The following is a 17,130-nucleotide window of genomic DNA, read 5'->3' as shown; positions in this document are numbered from 1 at the left end:
TAATAATGTAAATAAATGTAAACATATTATATTAATAAATAGCAAGATATTATATTGTATATAATATTAAAAATTAGGAATATGTATAAATATGTTATCCCAAATTTTGCGAATTGACCCTGATAAAGCTCTATCGACTTCTGCCAATTTTAGCCATTGCCCCAGTTGAGGGGCTGGATTGTCGGGTGCTTTATTATGCATATAAAAATATAAAATACATGAACATTGAATATAAAACACATTATTAAAAAAAAAAAGTATATACAGATTTTTAAATATTTCTATTATACAATATACAATTTATTCCGATGAGCTCTTCTGATGTATTTTTAGCTCTATTGAGCTCGAGCCCTTTGATTTTCTCCGTGGCCAAGCGCCAGGTCCTGAACCACGTTCTTTCTCATTGGCTTCTTGGCTCGGGTGAGCCTCCGCCGTGTCCAGGCCAGGTCCTGGACCACGCGTTTTCCCTCGTTGGCTTGTTGGCTCGGATGAGCCCTCCACCATGGCCAGGCCAGGTCCTGGACCACGTTTTCTCTCATTGGCTTATTGGCTCAGGTGAGCCTCCGCCGTACGCGTCTTTCCTTGTTGGCTTGTTGGCTCGAGTGAGCCCTCCGCCGTGGCCAGGCCAGGTCCTGCACCACGCTTCTTTCCTCGTGGGCTTGTTGCATTATACAGGTCATGGGTATATGTACATATATCCATTATACAGGTCACGGGTATATGTACATATATCCATTATGCAGGTCATGGGTATATGTACATATATCCATTATGCAGGTCATGGGTATAAGTACATATATCCATTATGCAGGTCATGGGTATATGTACATATATCCATTATGCAGGGTTCATGAGTGTACATAAAGTATATGACGCCCTACCGTATTGATGTTGTCAGAGTTGTGATTGTTTCGTGCTTTTGAAAAAAATAACATTAAGCATGAATCCGATGAAAATTTTTTTAATTTTTCAATTTCTCCAAATGAAAAAGCATTCGTCTTCCATTGCATTCTTGAATTTCCAACGCGTAACATTTTCTTCTTTTTTTTTCAAAAACAAAAGCAAGTTACACTGCCAATTCCAACACAATTTCCTCCCTGTCGATGTTGTTCATAGATACATTGGCGTCTGCATTCGTTCTCATCAAATGGACATCCAAGCATTTCGATGAAAGCTTCAACGTAATCAGGGTCTGAAACAGGCATAGAAGCAATACAAATATATCATGGAAATACGATTCTTTAACCTAAGATACATAGGTAGTCAATCTTACAACTGTAAAAACAGTTTTTTTGTCCGAAGTGACTTATCATTCAAAATATTGGAAGTGGGATGAATAACAATGATTGGCTAGAACGTTAATATTAACGTCACACGTCACTCAAAAACGGTGGGATAGTCAGCCTGGGGTTCCTAGGAGCCCTACTTTAACCCATTTTTGACTGACGTTGCGTTTGCACAACGTTTTGTCAGAAGAAAAAGAAATCATCTTCGCACTTGATTTTATTTGCACTCACAAAATACTATTACGTAACTGATGTAATATGACTGTAGTAAATGCGTGACTGTTAATCAATTATTAATTTATGAGTTGCATCAAAGCGACAGCCATCGTTTAAATTATGAATTTCGTCAGAAATTTCGAATTATTTTTATTTTTGTATTTAAAAGTGTGGTTATTCTAGAATCCAAAACTGATATATATTTTTGTCTCTACGGTAATAAGGAGCAAATTTATTGCCAATTAAGTACAACGAATTTTATGTCTGATATGTTCTTAGTCTGATAATGAAATTGTGGAATGTGTACGCCTCTGAAGATTTGCGTTTTATGCCTTTTTTTTAATTCACGAAAAACGTATTATTTCAAGCATTTTTTCAGAATATCTCTATTAAACTCGCACACTGTAATTTAAAAAGCCCTGACTATGAAATTGACAAAAATCTTAGCAATATGTAGCAAACTGTTATATTTACGTGAGTTTTGAATTGAGAATATCAAATATTTTGAAAGAAAAATTTTTTTCTCATGTATAAAATCATATCACAATAAGTTTTCGTAGTATTCTTTTATTTCATTGCGCAGAACAATGTCGTAGCAGTAATCTGCGTACAGAACATTTTGATGTACAAGCGTTAGTATTTAGTGCACTATACCTAGCAGAAGTACTAAAAATATGCTAATTTTACAAATAAAATTGGAAATATGAATGGTTTTTTGCCAAAATATTCCTGGAATGACATCTATTTTCAATATTATACACATCTCAACAAAAACCCCATTCGTTTTATCGAATATGACTTTTTTATTAAAAAAACAGAAAAAACTACCCCAAAGGTAGGCAGTCGCCTTAAATGCGACCTCCAATGCATAATAACTGATGCAACTTCTTTAAAATATGTTATTTTCTTTAGAGGGTAAACAATATTAGATACGTATATATATATATATATATATAAATTGATATAATATATATGTTTATTTATTTACTCACAAATGGATAGGAACATCAATCCGAACACGAAAATCATGCAAGTAGTATTCATCGTTGGAATTCGTCGAGTGAATATTTGCTAAAACATAAAAGGTCAACAAATAAATATTAATTATTATTATGATAGTTATTAATTATACTATGAATCAAAAGAATCCTCCGTTATCAAATATAAATTACTGAATTAAAAATAAATTCAAATTCAAACAAAATATTTCTGTACTCAAATCACCCATCGAAGCAAAGAACTAATAACATATTGAAACTCAATACCTTACAGAAGTATAACAATTTTTTATTAATTAGCATGAATTATTTCACTCGAAATACATTTCAAAACAGCTGCAAAATGCTAATACACTGTGGAAAAAGGGGGGTATGCATTATTTATTTAAACTTATTGAATTTATTTATAAATATTTTATAATATTAAAATGTAGTTGTTGACTAATTCTTGTGACAATATTCTTTGTGACAATATTTTGTGAATTAAAATGTTTGAAAATCACAATTAAATTAAAAGTTATGTTTCCCTAATTGTTTTGAGCAGTATATATTGTATTGAACGGATAAAATATTGGGAAGAGAGAATCCTTACTCTGAAATGGATAAATCCAATAGGTAAGGCGAGGATAAATTCTTGCCGCTCAGAATAGAAATAATGTTTTTGACTAACGCTCTAAAAATGCTCACCTGTTATTCGTTTGAAATCTTGAATCGATGCGTACATGTAAATTATTTCGTTTGAAACTTCGCAGAAGAATGACACATTCGAATTACCACACCTGTATTTAACAATTAACTTCGTTTCGAAGAAATTGACAACATTCTTAATGCGATTTCACAATGTATTCTTTTCATTTACATCATTTGGAGAGATGAATAAGTGTTACCATCAAAGAAACTGCGTATAATTATTCGATCTTTTGTTTTGTTTGAATTTATATTTCAGTTCAGCATCTAATATTTTACCCTGAGCAACATTAAAAAGAATTAACTTATTTTATCTCGTCCTGACTTAACGGAACTGTATTAAAGGCAAAAATGCAAGACTACAAAATTCAATCAAAAAAAAATTTATTCTTCTCGCAGAAAAAGCGGATATAACGAGTCTCCAGTAATTATCTCACGTAAGGGTGTAACAGATTCGTGTCACACACAACTCGTCACGACAAAACACTCCCGCTTTTCACACAGCAGGCCATCACATTTGTATACAAGATGTGTTCAATGAATATGGATCGTGTTGGATACACTCTAAACAAGGTTGAAATTCGGATGGGACTTATATGCGGGGTACACGGTTCCCACGTCTTAGTGCCTTAGTGCCAGGCCAATATGCTACTCCTACTTAACCACACATGTACCTCGTTCATATTCCTCTGCGGAATTTCTAACGAATTGGCACATGTTGGAATGTGTGTGTATGCGTTGTGAACCTAACGGGAAGTTTGTTTCTGTGTAATGCTTATTATGTGTAGTATTGCCATCTGCCATAAATTTTTCTAACAACCAGTGAAATGTAATGATTGAATAATTGTATCGTTGTAAGCCTGTTGCTCTCTGGCCTACATCGATATCAGTCATTACAATAACAGGCCATCATTACATGTAGTAGGCCAATAGGGTAATATCTACCATAGTTGAGCCCATTTGAAATTTCCTGTAGTAAATTTATATTAAAAAAATATATATTATTAAAAAAATTCGTTTCTTCTACCAGGGCTGATGCTCTATCAGACTTTTCCCCATTTGCGGTGCTCGGACCAGAACAAGGGGATTACACAGGGTAATTCCTAACCAAAAACGCAATTTTGAACTTGTTGCCCCGTCTCTTCTCAGGCCAGAAAAATGCACGTTTGTAATTGCAATATTCACCTAGACACTTGAATTTAAAAATTGAGAAAAAATGGGAAAGAACAGCAAAATTAACGGACGCGCTTATTCTCCTTATTTAATATTATTCTTTCCTAATTTTTTTCTAATTTTGGAATTCAAATATCTCTGCGAATATTGCACTTATAAACTTTTCTTAGAAAGAATATTGCAGTTGGAATTTCTATAGTTGGCCTTGGAAGAGAAAGGGCAACAACTTTCTGATTGGGTTTTTGATGACACGGTGTCTGCGTAAAATAGTTATTTTTTGTATTTCACGGACTATACAACCCCTTGCAACACGAATGACGCATTTAAGTTTTACACGTTATTCGGATAATTTTTCTAATTGGAAATATGCCTCTAGGATCAACGGTCCGTCAGTAAAATGGGGAAGGGGAATTATGGAATCGCCCTGTATAGATAAGGCTAACATCTACTACATCTAAGCCCCTGCAGCCCATGATTCGATGCAATATACATATGTTACGGTATTAAGAAGTCACCAACGAATAAGGCAAATGTACGGAAAATACAAAAACTCCTAATGCATATCGACACATAGTGGGTGTCGTCGTCAAAGGAAGAAATATTTACCCACACATTTGTGTTAGATACCAAATCTTAACTCTTCAACTCGAGAAAAAAAAAAGTTTGAAGTGAACAGACGCACTTTTTTTCCGTAAAAACAAAATATATCATTTAAAATGGAAGAACGTGTGAGATTTCTAACAATAAAATAATGATAATGTTAATAATGACAATTTTAATTTAAAATGTTTCGAAACTACATCGGAGTCAATGCAGCTTTTGTATACATCGAATGTAAATAATTTTATTTGTTGAAGACTATACATATAAAATAACATGTCCTGTGACTTAACTCACTGACTCATTTTCGCTGAGCTGAATTCGCTGAAGTTATAAATAGAAAATTCCGTCTGTTGTTTCATTTTACGACATAAACACGTACTAGGAAGAGATAATTTGAAATTCAACCCCTGAAGAAGCCATATAGCTAGGTTTTCTTACGAGCAGGTTTCTACAGCGTTTTCACACTTCACACGGTGCTAAGGAGCATAAATTCTACTCCTAGAAAAACCAATCTTAAGGGGTGTTCAAAGGTTATAAAGAGAAATCCCGCCGAGCCGAAACCGCTGAAGCTATAAATATTAAATTTGGTCTGTATTCCATTTTATAATATAGAGTTCCACTAAGACAGGATTTCCCGAAATTCCCCCTCCGAGGGGGTCGTGAGGAGTTCAAGTGTTATATGGAGGAAATCATTGCCGCGCAATTCTCAGATTACCAAATCTATGGGAATAAAGACGCGAGTAATGATAAATTACAAATAGTTGCTGCTAAATATATTCAACCAAAATCCGAATTTGGTTATGTTCACGGGCGCACTAAAGTTTGCGCTCGCGTTTCCCACTTCTAATAGGATCATATATATTTGCTGGACGAATATAAGAGGTAGATTATATTTTCAGCTGCCAAATTTCAAGAAAATCCTCGATGAAATCAATTTGAACATGTTCCTTTTAACTAGGCACAGAAATATTTCCTGTGTAGCTATTCTTACATCAACGGCAATACTTGAATAAAAACCATGCATCAGATAAACAACCTTTTAGTTTTTCAATTTTATTCAAATTATAGCATTCGTCTTCTATTACATTCTTTCTGCTGCATTTCCAATGCATAACTTTTTTTTTTCAAAAACAAACGCAAGATAAACTGGCGATTCCAGCGCAGTTTCCGCCTTGTCGATTCTGCTCATAGATGCATTGACGTCTGCATTCGTTCTCATCCCATGGGCATCCAATAACTTCAAGGAACGCTTCAGCATAATCAGTGTCTGAAATAGTCATTCAATCAATACAGATATATCGTATAAATAAGACTTCAGGAAGTGGAAAATATGAAGTTTTTAGTTCGAAATTAAATTATCAGATTCAGGCACAAAATAGCGCATAATCAATTTCTGAACGTATTCTGAAAGTATTCTCTTTCACACAACATACGCAGGTATAAAGTAAATGTATTTTTTTATACTCACAAATGAATAGAAGCATCAATCCGAACACAAAAAGCATGCAAGCAGAATTCATTGTTGGGATGGGTGGAGTTAATATTCGCTGACACAAAAAAGATACGAATCAAGTGATGCACAAATACAAATTTTGGTATGATACCAAAAGAATAATAATAATTATTATCAAATATTATCAATTATTATGGTTGTATTAAAACAAAATTTTATCGTACTTAAAATCCGAACAAAAGTAATTAGTTAATTTAGATTAAATATCCTATAGAAATGCAATAAAATGATTTAGCCTGAGTTATTCCACTAAATTCAAATTTCTACACATATCTCACTTGAAGTACATTTCAAAACGGCTTCAAAACGCTAAAATATTGGAATGAGCAAAGAATAAATGAACAACGATAAATAAATAATGAATATAGTTCTTACTGAACTGAGAAATTCAATAGATATGACAACGATGAAAAACCGTGGCTGCTCAGTGAACAACAGAAGTGATTATGATCGACTCAAAACGTGCTCACCTGTTTTTCATATGAAATCATGAATTCATCTTTGTGACGTGAGAATCAAGGTAGATGTATATTCTCTCTCTCAGAAGAATGGCATATCCAATTTACTACCGTTGTTTCACAACTAGTGCTGTTTCGAAGAAGCCTGTAATCTCCAGTATTCATAATATGATTCGATAATCTTGACAATTACATTCAACCCTTAACCCTTCATGTCCTAATGGTACTTTATAGTACCAGGTTAAATAATTTGTTTTGAACCAAACAATTGTTTCAAAAATTTTTTTTGTGTTTAATTAGAACTAAAATGACCAACCAAGCAATTTACATGATATAACTATTTATTATTATCTCATTACATTTATACTTTTATTTTAATTTATTATAATTTTCTGTTTATTTTACTTTTCACAATGTCGTATATAAAGGGATAAATTACCATGTATTATATTGGCTATATATAGTAAGATGGCTATATATTTAGAAAGTAATTGGCGAGAAAATTTAGTAAAAATAATATTCTAGTTCACTTGACTTTTTTACACTACATGTATTGCTATTGCATGAAAAGCTTATCAGTAAAATAATGACAGTTTGAATTTAAAACGTTTTGAATGCAGAATTTTTATATCGAGCAAAAGTAGTTGTATTTGTTGAAAATGCCAATATATATTCAATCATATATTTCAGTAATGATAATGTATGTATCCAATTGGTTCAAATTCACTTTTGTTCTTGCCATTTATGGGTGCACTAAATTTTGGGTTCGTTGTCCATATTCCGCATAGGATAACTTTTGCTATATTATGTTCTAAACAAAAGTCATCAATGAAATCAATTTAAGCATTCTTGTTTCAATCAACGGGCAAGTTGTCCAACAAGGTGGCTGGAAGGAAAAAAAAAGAAAATGGGGGGATAAAGTAAAAATCAATATTAAAAAATGAAGTAATGATGTGCGCATAAAAATAGGGCCTCTATAACCCGAGTACAGCGACCCATAAGTCAGAAAAAGAAAATAACTAAAAGTTTAATGTACACTGATAATAAACATGTGGGTGTCATTCAATTAAATTTGGTTAGCCTCTTGATTACTCCCACCTAGCTTACCATACTTCGTTTTTGAAGTTGTCTATCGTGAGGAGTTCACGACATCAGAAGGTAATCCATTCCACGCAGATATAGTGAAAGTTATATATTACATTAGAAAAAATATTTTGACAACCTTTGTGTGGCTGAAACAAAATTAGCCATTTCTTATGTTATTCAGTGTCCCGAACACAAATTTGATCATGAAATAGTTGAATTAAGTATGGTGTCAAGGAAACAGGTATTTTCCGGATATTATGCTGAGGTGAGCTCGGAAAGAAAAGTCATCACGTCTCCGCCGGGACTCGAACCCAGGCCCTCTTGCATACCGGGCAAGCAAGAGGCCCTCTTGCCCGGTATGCAAGAGGGCCTGGGTTCGAGTCCCGGCGGAGACGTGATGACTTTTCTTTCCGAGCTCACCTCAGCATAATATCCGGAAAATACCTGTTTCCTTGATATCTCTGGCTGAGAAAAAAGCCATCTATATCTCTCTAAGTATGGTGTCTTGGAAATCGCCGTCTTTGAATGCTTTGACAAACGCTGATTTCAGTGATGTATTGCAAACAAAACGTTGAATTTCACCTGAACTAGAACACGATATGGTTTATTGTAGGCTCATTTGAAAGCTGATGCGGCGAAGAAGTTTTTAGTAAATTTGCTCGATTGTAGCTAGAAGGATATTTGCGGAATTGGCGATTAAAAATTTTAACCACAATTCGATTTTGAAGTTTGCAAATCTCTCAGTGCTTGTAGCTCTCGCCATTAAATCCAGATATCCCGATGAAAAATGAAAATGTGACACCTTATATATTGAATTTTCTCTGCTCTTTCCAATTATGTGCTTAGTTTTTATGCAGGTCTCAGTACAAAACTATGCAAATTTGTGATTTTTCAGACTTGACGCATTTTTCTTCTATAATCAATTTTTTACCATAACTTGAAAACGGTTAGATATAGGACAGGGTTGCTATAGTGTTTTATGTTCCACTTGAGCTCGCTGTTACCCATTTTTGTTTAGTAGATTATCTGCAGTTCACACTGTAGACCTATAAAAACAAAACACTAATGTGGGAAAATGTTACAAGAAATGAGTACGGTGAAACACAATATTAATAACAAAGATTTACATTAAGGAGCATGAAAGCTTTCTTAGTTTTGCTTCTCGTACTTCTGTTTGAGGTAAGGGGCATTTCTGACAGTAGTCAGCTACCATCAAATTTGACCACTTAACTCATTGACATTTATCCATTAAGAATTATGCTCTAATGAAAGCGTTTCACGTGCTCATTTTACTAGCATTTATACAGTTTTCTAGATAAAAAATCCTTCCCAGATGCAGCTTTAGTTTGAATTGTCTTTCTGCTTTGAATTGATAATTTTTTGACACAACAGGATTCCAGTTCAAATGTTAAAATAAGCACACATGTCACTTACAACATCATTCTTTACTCATGCAAAATACCTGTTTTTATATTCTTCCCAGTTTTAAATGAGACATCACCCATACGCTACTTCACAGAAGATGAAATAATTTTTAAAAAGTGTAGTTTACAGAAATTTCAGTATAATTCAGAATTTTATGTTTTTTTCTGATATTTTTGACTGGTTAATATCGTTTGTGTTATGAAAATTTTGAAATGAATAAAATGGTGATATCTCAAAAAATAAGAGTCAATAAAACTTTTTTGTGATACAATACAAATACAAATACAACGCCACAACAGGCAAATAGTTGCATTCATGTAAGTAATTCATAGCTGCATTCATGTTCAAAAGATCAAAATAAAATAGTGTTTTCATGTCGAATACAATTTCTTTCAAAACATTTTGGTTTCCGAAAGATTGAACGTAAGTAGTTTTGAATTCTTATGTTCGTTTTGTTTTGTACCAAAATTTAATCATTAGGATATTTCCAAATCAACAAAAGGTAAAAGAAAATTAATTTATTTTGCCAAGTACATTTTACACATCCATTACTTTCTACGAAACATTGGCAAATGCTTCTTTCCTTCCATGGTTTCACAACTGGTAGTTTTGTGCCTTAACTTTTATAGCAAGTGCAAGTAAGTTTAAAGTTGCCTCCACAAAAACCTCCACGACGCCCCTCGATGCTCTGGCAGTGTTCATGGCATCGCATTTGATTGAAAGGACAACCAAAAAAAGCATCTGTAAACCCTGCAGCGGAAAATATAAAACAGATATATATATATATTCTTCTGAAACTCTCATCAATATAAGATTTGTTCATACATTCATTGCTAAAATTAGAACTATGGGAGGGGGTCATTCAAGTATTGCATTAGCAAAATTTCGGTCATTTTTGTACCCCCGCCTCCCCCTCCTCCTTGTCAAGAAAAAGTAAGCAGCTGTGCAAAGCCCATTCAGACTAGTACTATTACACTAAACACCAACTCTGGTCATATCTCCTATATTGCAATTTACTGACGTAAATGAGATTGGAAATGAAGGCGTTGTCTACACGGTGGTCGCCTTAAGCTCATTAGAGAAAATATCTTATCGGGTTTGAACCTGGGAACGTCACAGCAACCTGCAGATGGTAGACGAGCATCTCACTACCACACCACTTCGCGCTTTCAGACTAGTACTAGTCTTAACCAAGGAAGATTTCGCTGTTCCCACTAAGAGGAGAGATTTTCTTTTTTTATGGGAAAAAAAAAACAACACAAAAACAGAAAAGAATGATTTTTTGCTCTTTAAACACTTTACGTACTGTCCGGTGGCAATAATAATAAAGTGGATACTCAGTGTATATGTTGCGGGGAATGCGATAAATGCGATTATTATACATAATAACCGGTTGTTATGCACATTTACTAAGTATTTTGATAAGTTTGATAAATTTCCCTAAATCTATCACTCTTACCGGTGATTCTGCGTAGTACCCAAGTGCTATTGGTAAATTTAATAACTACTAAAAAGTTATAACTTTTACTGGCGATTGTGCGTGTAAATACCCAAGCGTCGCGTCGTTGGCACTCATGCTAAATCATACTATATGATATGTTGTACATTATCGTTTAGTTCATAAATAAGGTGACATTTTTGCAAATAAGTGTGTATTAGTTGAAAGCCATAGTTCCAGATATTGTATTGCACAAATGTGATAAGTAGACAGTGAAGCTGAGTTTCAGCATTCACTGATGTGCTGTGTGAATGCATTTTTATGCAACACTAAACTTTGAAAATTCAGCAAAATGTCACCAGCCACTCGTGTGGGCACCAAGCCATCGGTATCATAATTCATACGGGTATTGTATTGTATTGTGATCATACGATGTATAATCATCAACATATATAATCATTTTGTCATGAAGTATGGAGTAAATATAATTTATGTATTATGAGAAACTTATAATGGACTACCGAAAGGAAAGTAAATCTACTGCTAATCTCGCGTAACACATTGTTTCCCCAAAAGCTATAATATAGGGAGGAGGTATGGATAATGCTGACTTAAGCAATTGGGTGTGAAGGAATGTGTGAAGATGGGAAATAATCCTATTCATATCCGAATTATCATAACATCAATACGTTATTTGAAGAAAGCAGCATCAATACTTGAACGATCAAATGAACCCCCCCCCCCTTGAATGATCACCCTGTACATATTAGTTTGATGGAATTTTAATAAACGTTTGAAAGTGAAATGAATGTACAGTTTCTAATATAATCTTGACAAAAAGAGATAATATGTCATGCAAAAAAGTTTTTCATGATGAACTGATATCACTATCTTCGTGGTGAAAATCGTAACACATATGAAAAGTTACCAAATGTGGAGAACAGCAGGCTAACGGCCAGGAGAAGAACGAATGCGACTTTCATCGTCATGGTTCTGTATCATGGGCTGATTGAATGAAAAATATGATATCAGAATATAATATAGGAAGAGTATTTTAAGCTATTTGTTAAAGAAAATATAGTAATGTTGCTAGTAGGAACCTCTCTGATCCGGACTCCTAATTAATTTAGATGAGGGTGATTTTGCGGATTATAGATAATCTTTTGTTTTTTGCTCAAGTTTTCATATTTAAAGCAATAATATGCTTTTACGAGGACTCTGATTCGTACTTTTATTTGAAAGAAAACTAATAAAGTAATATACAGGGTGTTCTGTTAATGGATCGGCAAAATCAGAGGATTGTTAGTAGACATCCAGAGGAACAAAAATTGCAATGGAACATGGTGTCGCAAACCACGTTGAAAGGATGGAAATGCGTTTCGCAACGTTGCTTAAGTCAGATATGGTGAGCGAACCCACGAACGCATTCAGAGATCAACTGACATCCACCTTTCGTCTCTGGATGCATGCGTTTTTCGATATTTTCACCCTCTCAACCTGGTTTGCGACACCATGTTCCACCGCAATTTTTGTTCCTCTTGGTGCCTATTAACAACTCTCTAAGTTTGCCAGTTCATTAACAGAACACCTTGTATATGCATGCGATAATGGATAAAGTTTTTACCATTGATTCTAATTAACATACGGTTACTAGATATCTATAGAAAGAAAATTCTTTCACTTATTTTTCACCCTTTAAGCAGCGGCATTCACGAATATTTCACGTCCTTAAAGGCACCTTATTCAAGTATTGATTGGTTTCTAACGGAACGATTCTAATGGAATATATAATATAAGTTGATTTCTCAATGGAACATTTTTCCATATACCTTTAGTTTGAACCTTAGTTTGCACCTGCTGAAAATCGGAGGATAGTCTGTTCAATTAAAAAAGCTATTGAGTTTTATAGGATGTTTAGTGATTTCTTCTATGTTGGTTAATGGACTAAACACTGTTTGTTGGCACTGCTCCGGATCTTAAAAAGACTAAAACATATTTTCATTTTGCTTGTGAAGATCGTATATATGTAAACGATAGATGTTCCGATTCCAAATTCTTCACGCAACATTCGTAATGTAATCGGGATCAGCTTTATTTTTTATTCAAATTGATTGTGGGTGTAATCGAGTACTATAGAATCAATGAACAATAAAGCTGATCCCAATGATCTGCATTACAGCTTTTTCAGCAGTCAGCTCTCTCACATTTATTCCAAGTATTATGTTGCTGTCTGCCGCTTGTACCTGCGTGAAAAGTGAAATCCTACACTTGGATTTCACTTGAAGTCCGACAACCGCAATAACACACAAAATACATTTAAAAATTTATATGTACTGATAGAAAAAGCTGAAACTGAATTTGGATGAAGAAAAAGTATCAGAATGCCCGGTTTTAGGAGAAAAAAATTCTTGTCAAAGAAGAGTCTTTATTGAGTTTGTAATGTAAGCCGGAAGTTTAGATCATTATAAGTATGAAATAAACGAGTATTTTTAATATACTAGTAAACTATAACGATATTTTTATCCAGGTTCTCATCGTGAGCTACAGGGCTGTAGGACAGATAATTTTTCAATACCTAATAACTAATAAGTTTACCTACCACCCTCCCCCACGAGGCTTCGACTTACGTAGAATTTTCCTGTCCCTTCACGTATATAGCACAACTATTAGTTCCCTTATTTTTAACAATATAAATTTGTGTATTTTAAGGTGAGTGCTTAGAATTCGACTATTGTACATGATAACCAACTATTACGCGTAATAACCAATAAAATTCAATTATTATGCATATTAGCGGATTCACCCCAATTTACCTTAAAATTCGCAATCCCGTAACCTCTTCACATCTGAGATAAAACGAATTATTAAAAAAATATATTTATTTATTTGTGTTTATTGTACGTCAAAATTAAAATTAGAGATTAATTCATTTATTAAGTTGGGCCGATAACTTTACTAGGGCCATTTGACTTACGTACACATATATATGCATCGGATCTTAACTTCGAACAAGAATCATTAAGAGCAGTTAAAAATGAGATACGAATGTGTGTTCCAGAGCGAAGAAGTCAAAAATATAAAAGCAGGTCTATGACCACTGGTTGAATTTATTAGAAAATAAATCAACCAGATCTGTTTAGAAATTCGTTTTGTGACGACTCACTTAGAAACTAAATGCTAATTTCATCTCGTTTACGCAAAATATCAAACTTACTAAAACTAAACATAAAATATAACCAAACTATACTAAACACACATTTAATTTTCTACCAGATTCTTTGGATTTCAGCGAAATATCGTCAATACTTAGCATCTTTCCCATGTACCGTTACTTATCCCGCCATTAAATGAACTTGGCAATGAAAACTATTATGAAAACACAGAAATACCTTGTGTTAAGAAAAATTAACCAGAAAAATAATTTCTGACATACCTGACACGAATAAAGTTTAGTTTAAACCTTACGCGATACTTTATCGTTTTTAAATGCATTCCCATGTTTATATATGCACGTGTCCAAATAGTAGTAGCATACGCGAACCTATCGCATAATTGTTAGGAATTCCCAAAAAAACTGCAAGTTATATTATCGTACAATTTCGCTTTCGGTAATAAACCCCGTTCTGTTTATTTTCGTATAATTGCTTGTTCCGTTTGAATTTCCGTTTGTTTTCCCACAAATACACGAACATTACGAATCAGTAAGACCCGCATACATAACAAAATAAAAAAATATCTCATTTCTTTATTTATTATTATTTTTATTATTCACTGCAACTGATGATCAGGTTAGATTACGGTCAATTTTCTTGTTGGAGTAAGCGAAATTTTATTGCTCTACATTACTTAGCTAGTAAGTTGAAATACGAAGTAATAGCATCGTTTTAAGGAAGAGAATGAAATAGAAGGGAAAATATGGCTCCATTCCTTTCGACGTCATACACCTTTCAAAAGTTGTCTGATAATAGCCGGCACTGCCCGGGTTTCCACAATATACTACTTTACCGCACACCAACTCCAGTCATATATCGCCATATGGCAATTTCCAACTAGACGGAGTTGGAGAGATATAGATGGCTTTTTTCCCAGCCAGAGATATCAAGGAAACAGTAATTTTCCGGATATTATGCTGAGGTGAGCTCGGAAAGAAAAGTCATCACGTCTCCGCCGGGACTCGAACCCAGGCCCTCTCGCATACCGGGCAAGCATGCTACCATCTACACCACTGGAGACACATGAATCTGCCTTCCTAATTTCACGCACTTTGTCGTGAGGCGCTGAAGTACGGAGTTGGGTGGAGGTACGGAGTAGACGGAGTTGGGTGGAAAATGAAAGCGCCATCTCTGTCGGTGGTCGCCCAGGATTAATATGTAAACAATTTTTCTGATGTTCTTTTGGCTCGAATCGAACCCATGGACCTTCATAGTGTAAGACGAGCATCTTACCACTGCGCCACCCAGACGTTCCTCAACATACTGGGATCATTGAAGAAGTGGCAAACCATTGCGAAGAAATAACCTGTCTGACGCATTGTTAGGAAACCACGGCAACCCAAGTAAACATTCTAAAATTCGTTGTTGAGGCCCACAAACCATTGCTTCCCGACGGATTTTCGCCCATTTCGGGAATTTTCCCTGCTCTGACCAACTTTTAAAGTAGCTTATCATTCACTCCGGGTCTTGCTTGGTATATTTGGCTGCTGTCGGGACAAAATTGTTAATTTGTATAGAGAAATCGCAGACAGACCCACATACACCATACACAGGGAATCAATTTTATATGTATTGACGTATAAACTTTTTTTATGTCAAGTATTTTTCTGTAAAACGTAATGTAATTTTCGATAGCTCAATTTTTTTAAAACTTTGCATTCCAAACACCCAGCAGAGTTACACGCAATCTGGATGGCGGCCACTTATGCAAAACATTTTGCAGAAAAACCAGTGTTAGGGGCCATACAAGTATTGCGTGAGCATCGATGGGGGGGGGGGGGGGGGAGCGGGTTTCCGATTTGGTGACTTTTGATGACATGGGGGGGGGGGGTTGGATAATACTTACATCATCAACCATCCTTTATGAAATATTCTTAATGGCATCTTACTGTGTGCCCCAAAAACGAGAAAAACCTTTCGATAGTTTGTGGGCACTTGAAGTAACATCCCTCCCCTATTGATAAGTCCCGTACAGCGCCACTAATCGTCATATTCTGTGTTTTTGGTTTTTAAAAAAATGTATATAAAAACATTTTTTTTAATTATATTATTTTCTCAATACTCTGTATACTATATTAACAAATATCAACTATTGAGCATTGTACATGTCGAATTTGATAAAACTACATGGTATAGTAAGTAGCTGTTCAGCTGAGAGTTAAGACATTTTTGTTTAGTTTTGACGCATTTTTACTTACGCTACGAAACATGAAAATAAATTTCTTATTTGGAAGTTTTTATTTTGGAGAATCGATCGTGACCCCCCAGGGGTGCACGACCCACACATACCTCTGTAGGACTTCCAACGAACTGATACATGTTGGAATGTGCCTATAGGTGTTGCGAACGGGACGTGTGAAATTTGTGTCTGTGTACTGCATGTTATGTGTAGTGCCGCCATCTGCCTTCAGTTTTTTTAACTATGAGTGAAGTGTAATGACTGAATAATTGTATCGTTGTAGGGCTCTTGCTCTCTCGAGGCCAATTAAAAAGTCTCACTACAGAGAGCAACGAACACATGGGAACCACTGCTATACGCGAATAAATGCGGTAATTAGTTTCCATTTTTGAAACTCTTTAGTATTTACGTGGAATATACTGTAAAAAAGATTTAATTATAATTATCTTGCTTTTCCGATGATATTCCTCCGCTGATATGTTTTTCCCCTTCTTTTTTGAGGGGAAGGGGGGGGGTGACGTAAAACGAGTATAAAGAAACTATTTATAGTAACGGAATGAAGAAATGAAGATGACCAAAGTAACAGCCTGCTGATACATTAATCTTCGGAAATTCTCCAAACCAGTAGCTTAAAATAACTAATTAGCTTCTTATAATTACGGTCAAATTACTCGGTCATTTTGTACCACATTCGAGAGAAACTGAACCAATTTTTTTTTTAATTCTTTTTTTTTCCCCCTCGTTCAAGTTACCAGAGATCAAAGTGGAAGAGAAAGTAGTAGTGGAGTTACAGAAGCGGCTTTGAAATAATTACATGGTATTTAGTGACTAGAACTAACAGAATTACTCAAGCTTG

At 34.6% G+C, this 17,130-nt stretch overlaps 1 protein-coding gene and 1 long non-coding RNA gene across 2 annotated transcripts; both read right to left on the bottom strand.

Annotated features, from left to right (window-relative positions):
- Window positions 1–945: 945 nt before the first annotated feature.
- Window positions 946–3,173, bottom strand: LOC149076292 (4 kDa defensin-like). Its single transcript, XM_089245518.1, has 3 exons — window positions 3,093–3,173; window positions 2,495–2,573; window positions 946–1,192 (listed from the first exon to the last, which is right to left on the bottom strand). The coding sequence occupies exons 2-3, from the start codon at window positions 2,544–2,546 to the stop codon at window positions 1,050–1,052; spliced, it is 195 nt and encodes a 64-aa protein (XP_089101644.1). The 5' UTR covers window positions 2,547–2,573; window positions 3,093–3,173; the 3' UTR covers window positions 946–1,049.
- Window positions 3,174–5,996: 2,823 nt separating this feature from the next.
- Window positions 5,997–6,492, bottom strand: LOC149076291 (uncharacterized). The gene is made up of 2 exons (XR_016193978.1): window positions 6,432–6,492; window positions 5,997–6,230 (listed from the first exon to the last, which is right to left on the bottom strand). It is a non-coding gene; the product is annotated as an uncharacterized LOC149076291 (long non-coding RNA).
- Between the last annotated feature and the right edge of the window lie 10,638 nt (window positions 6,493–17,130).

Source organism: Pholcus phalangioides, unplaced genomic scaffold (assembly GCF_987345545.1).
Source record: "Pholcus phalangioides strain wild (caught in Gottingen) unplaced genomic scaffold, Ppha-v1.0 ptg000015l_1, whole genome shotgun sequence".
In the NCBI taxonomy this organism is placed as follows: Eukaryota; Metazoa; Arthropoda; class Arachnida; order Araneae; family Pholcidae; genus Pholcus; species Pholcus phalangioides.
This window is presented reverse-complemented; position numbering and strand designations above follow the sequence as displayed.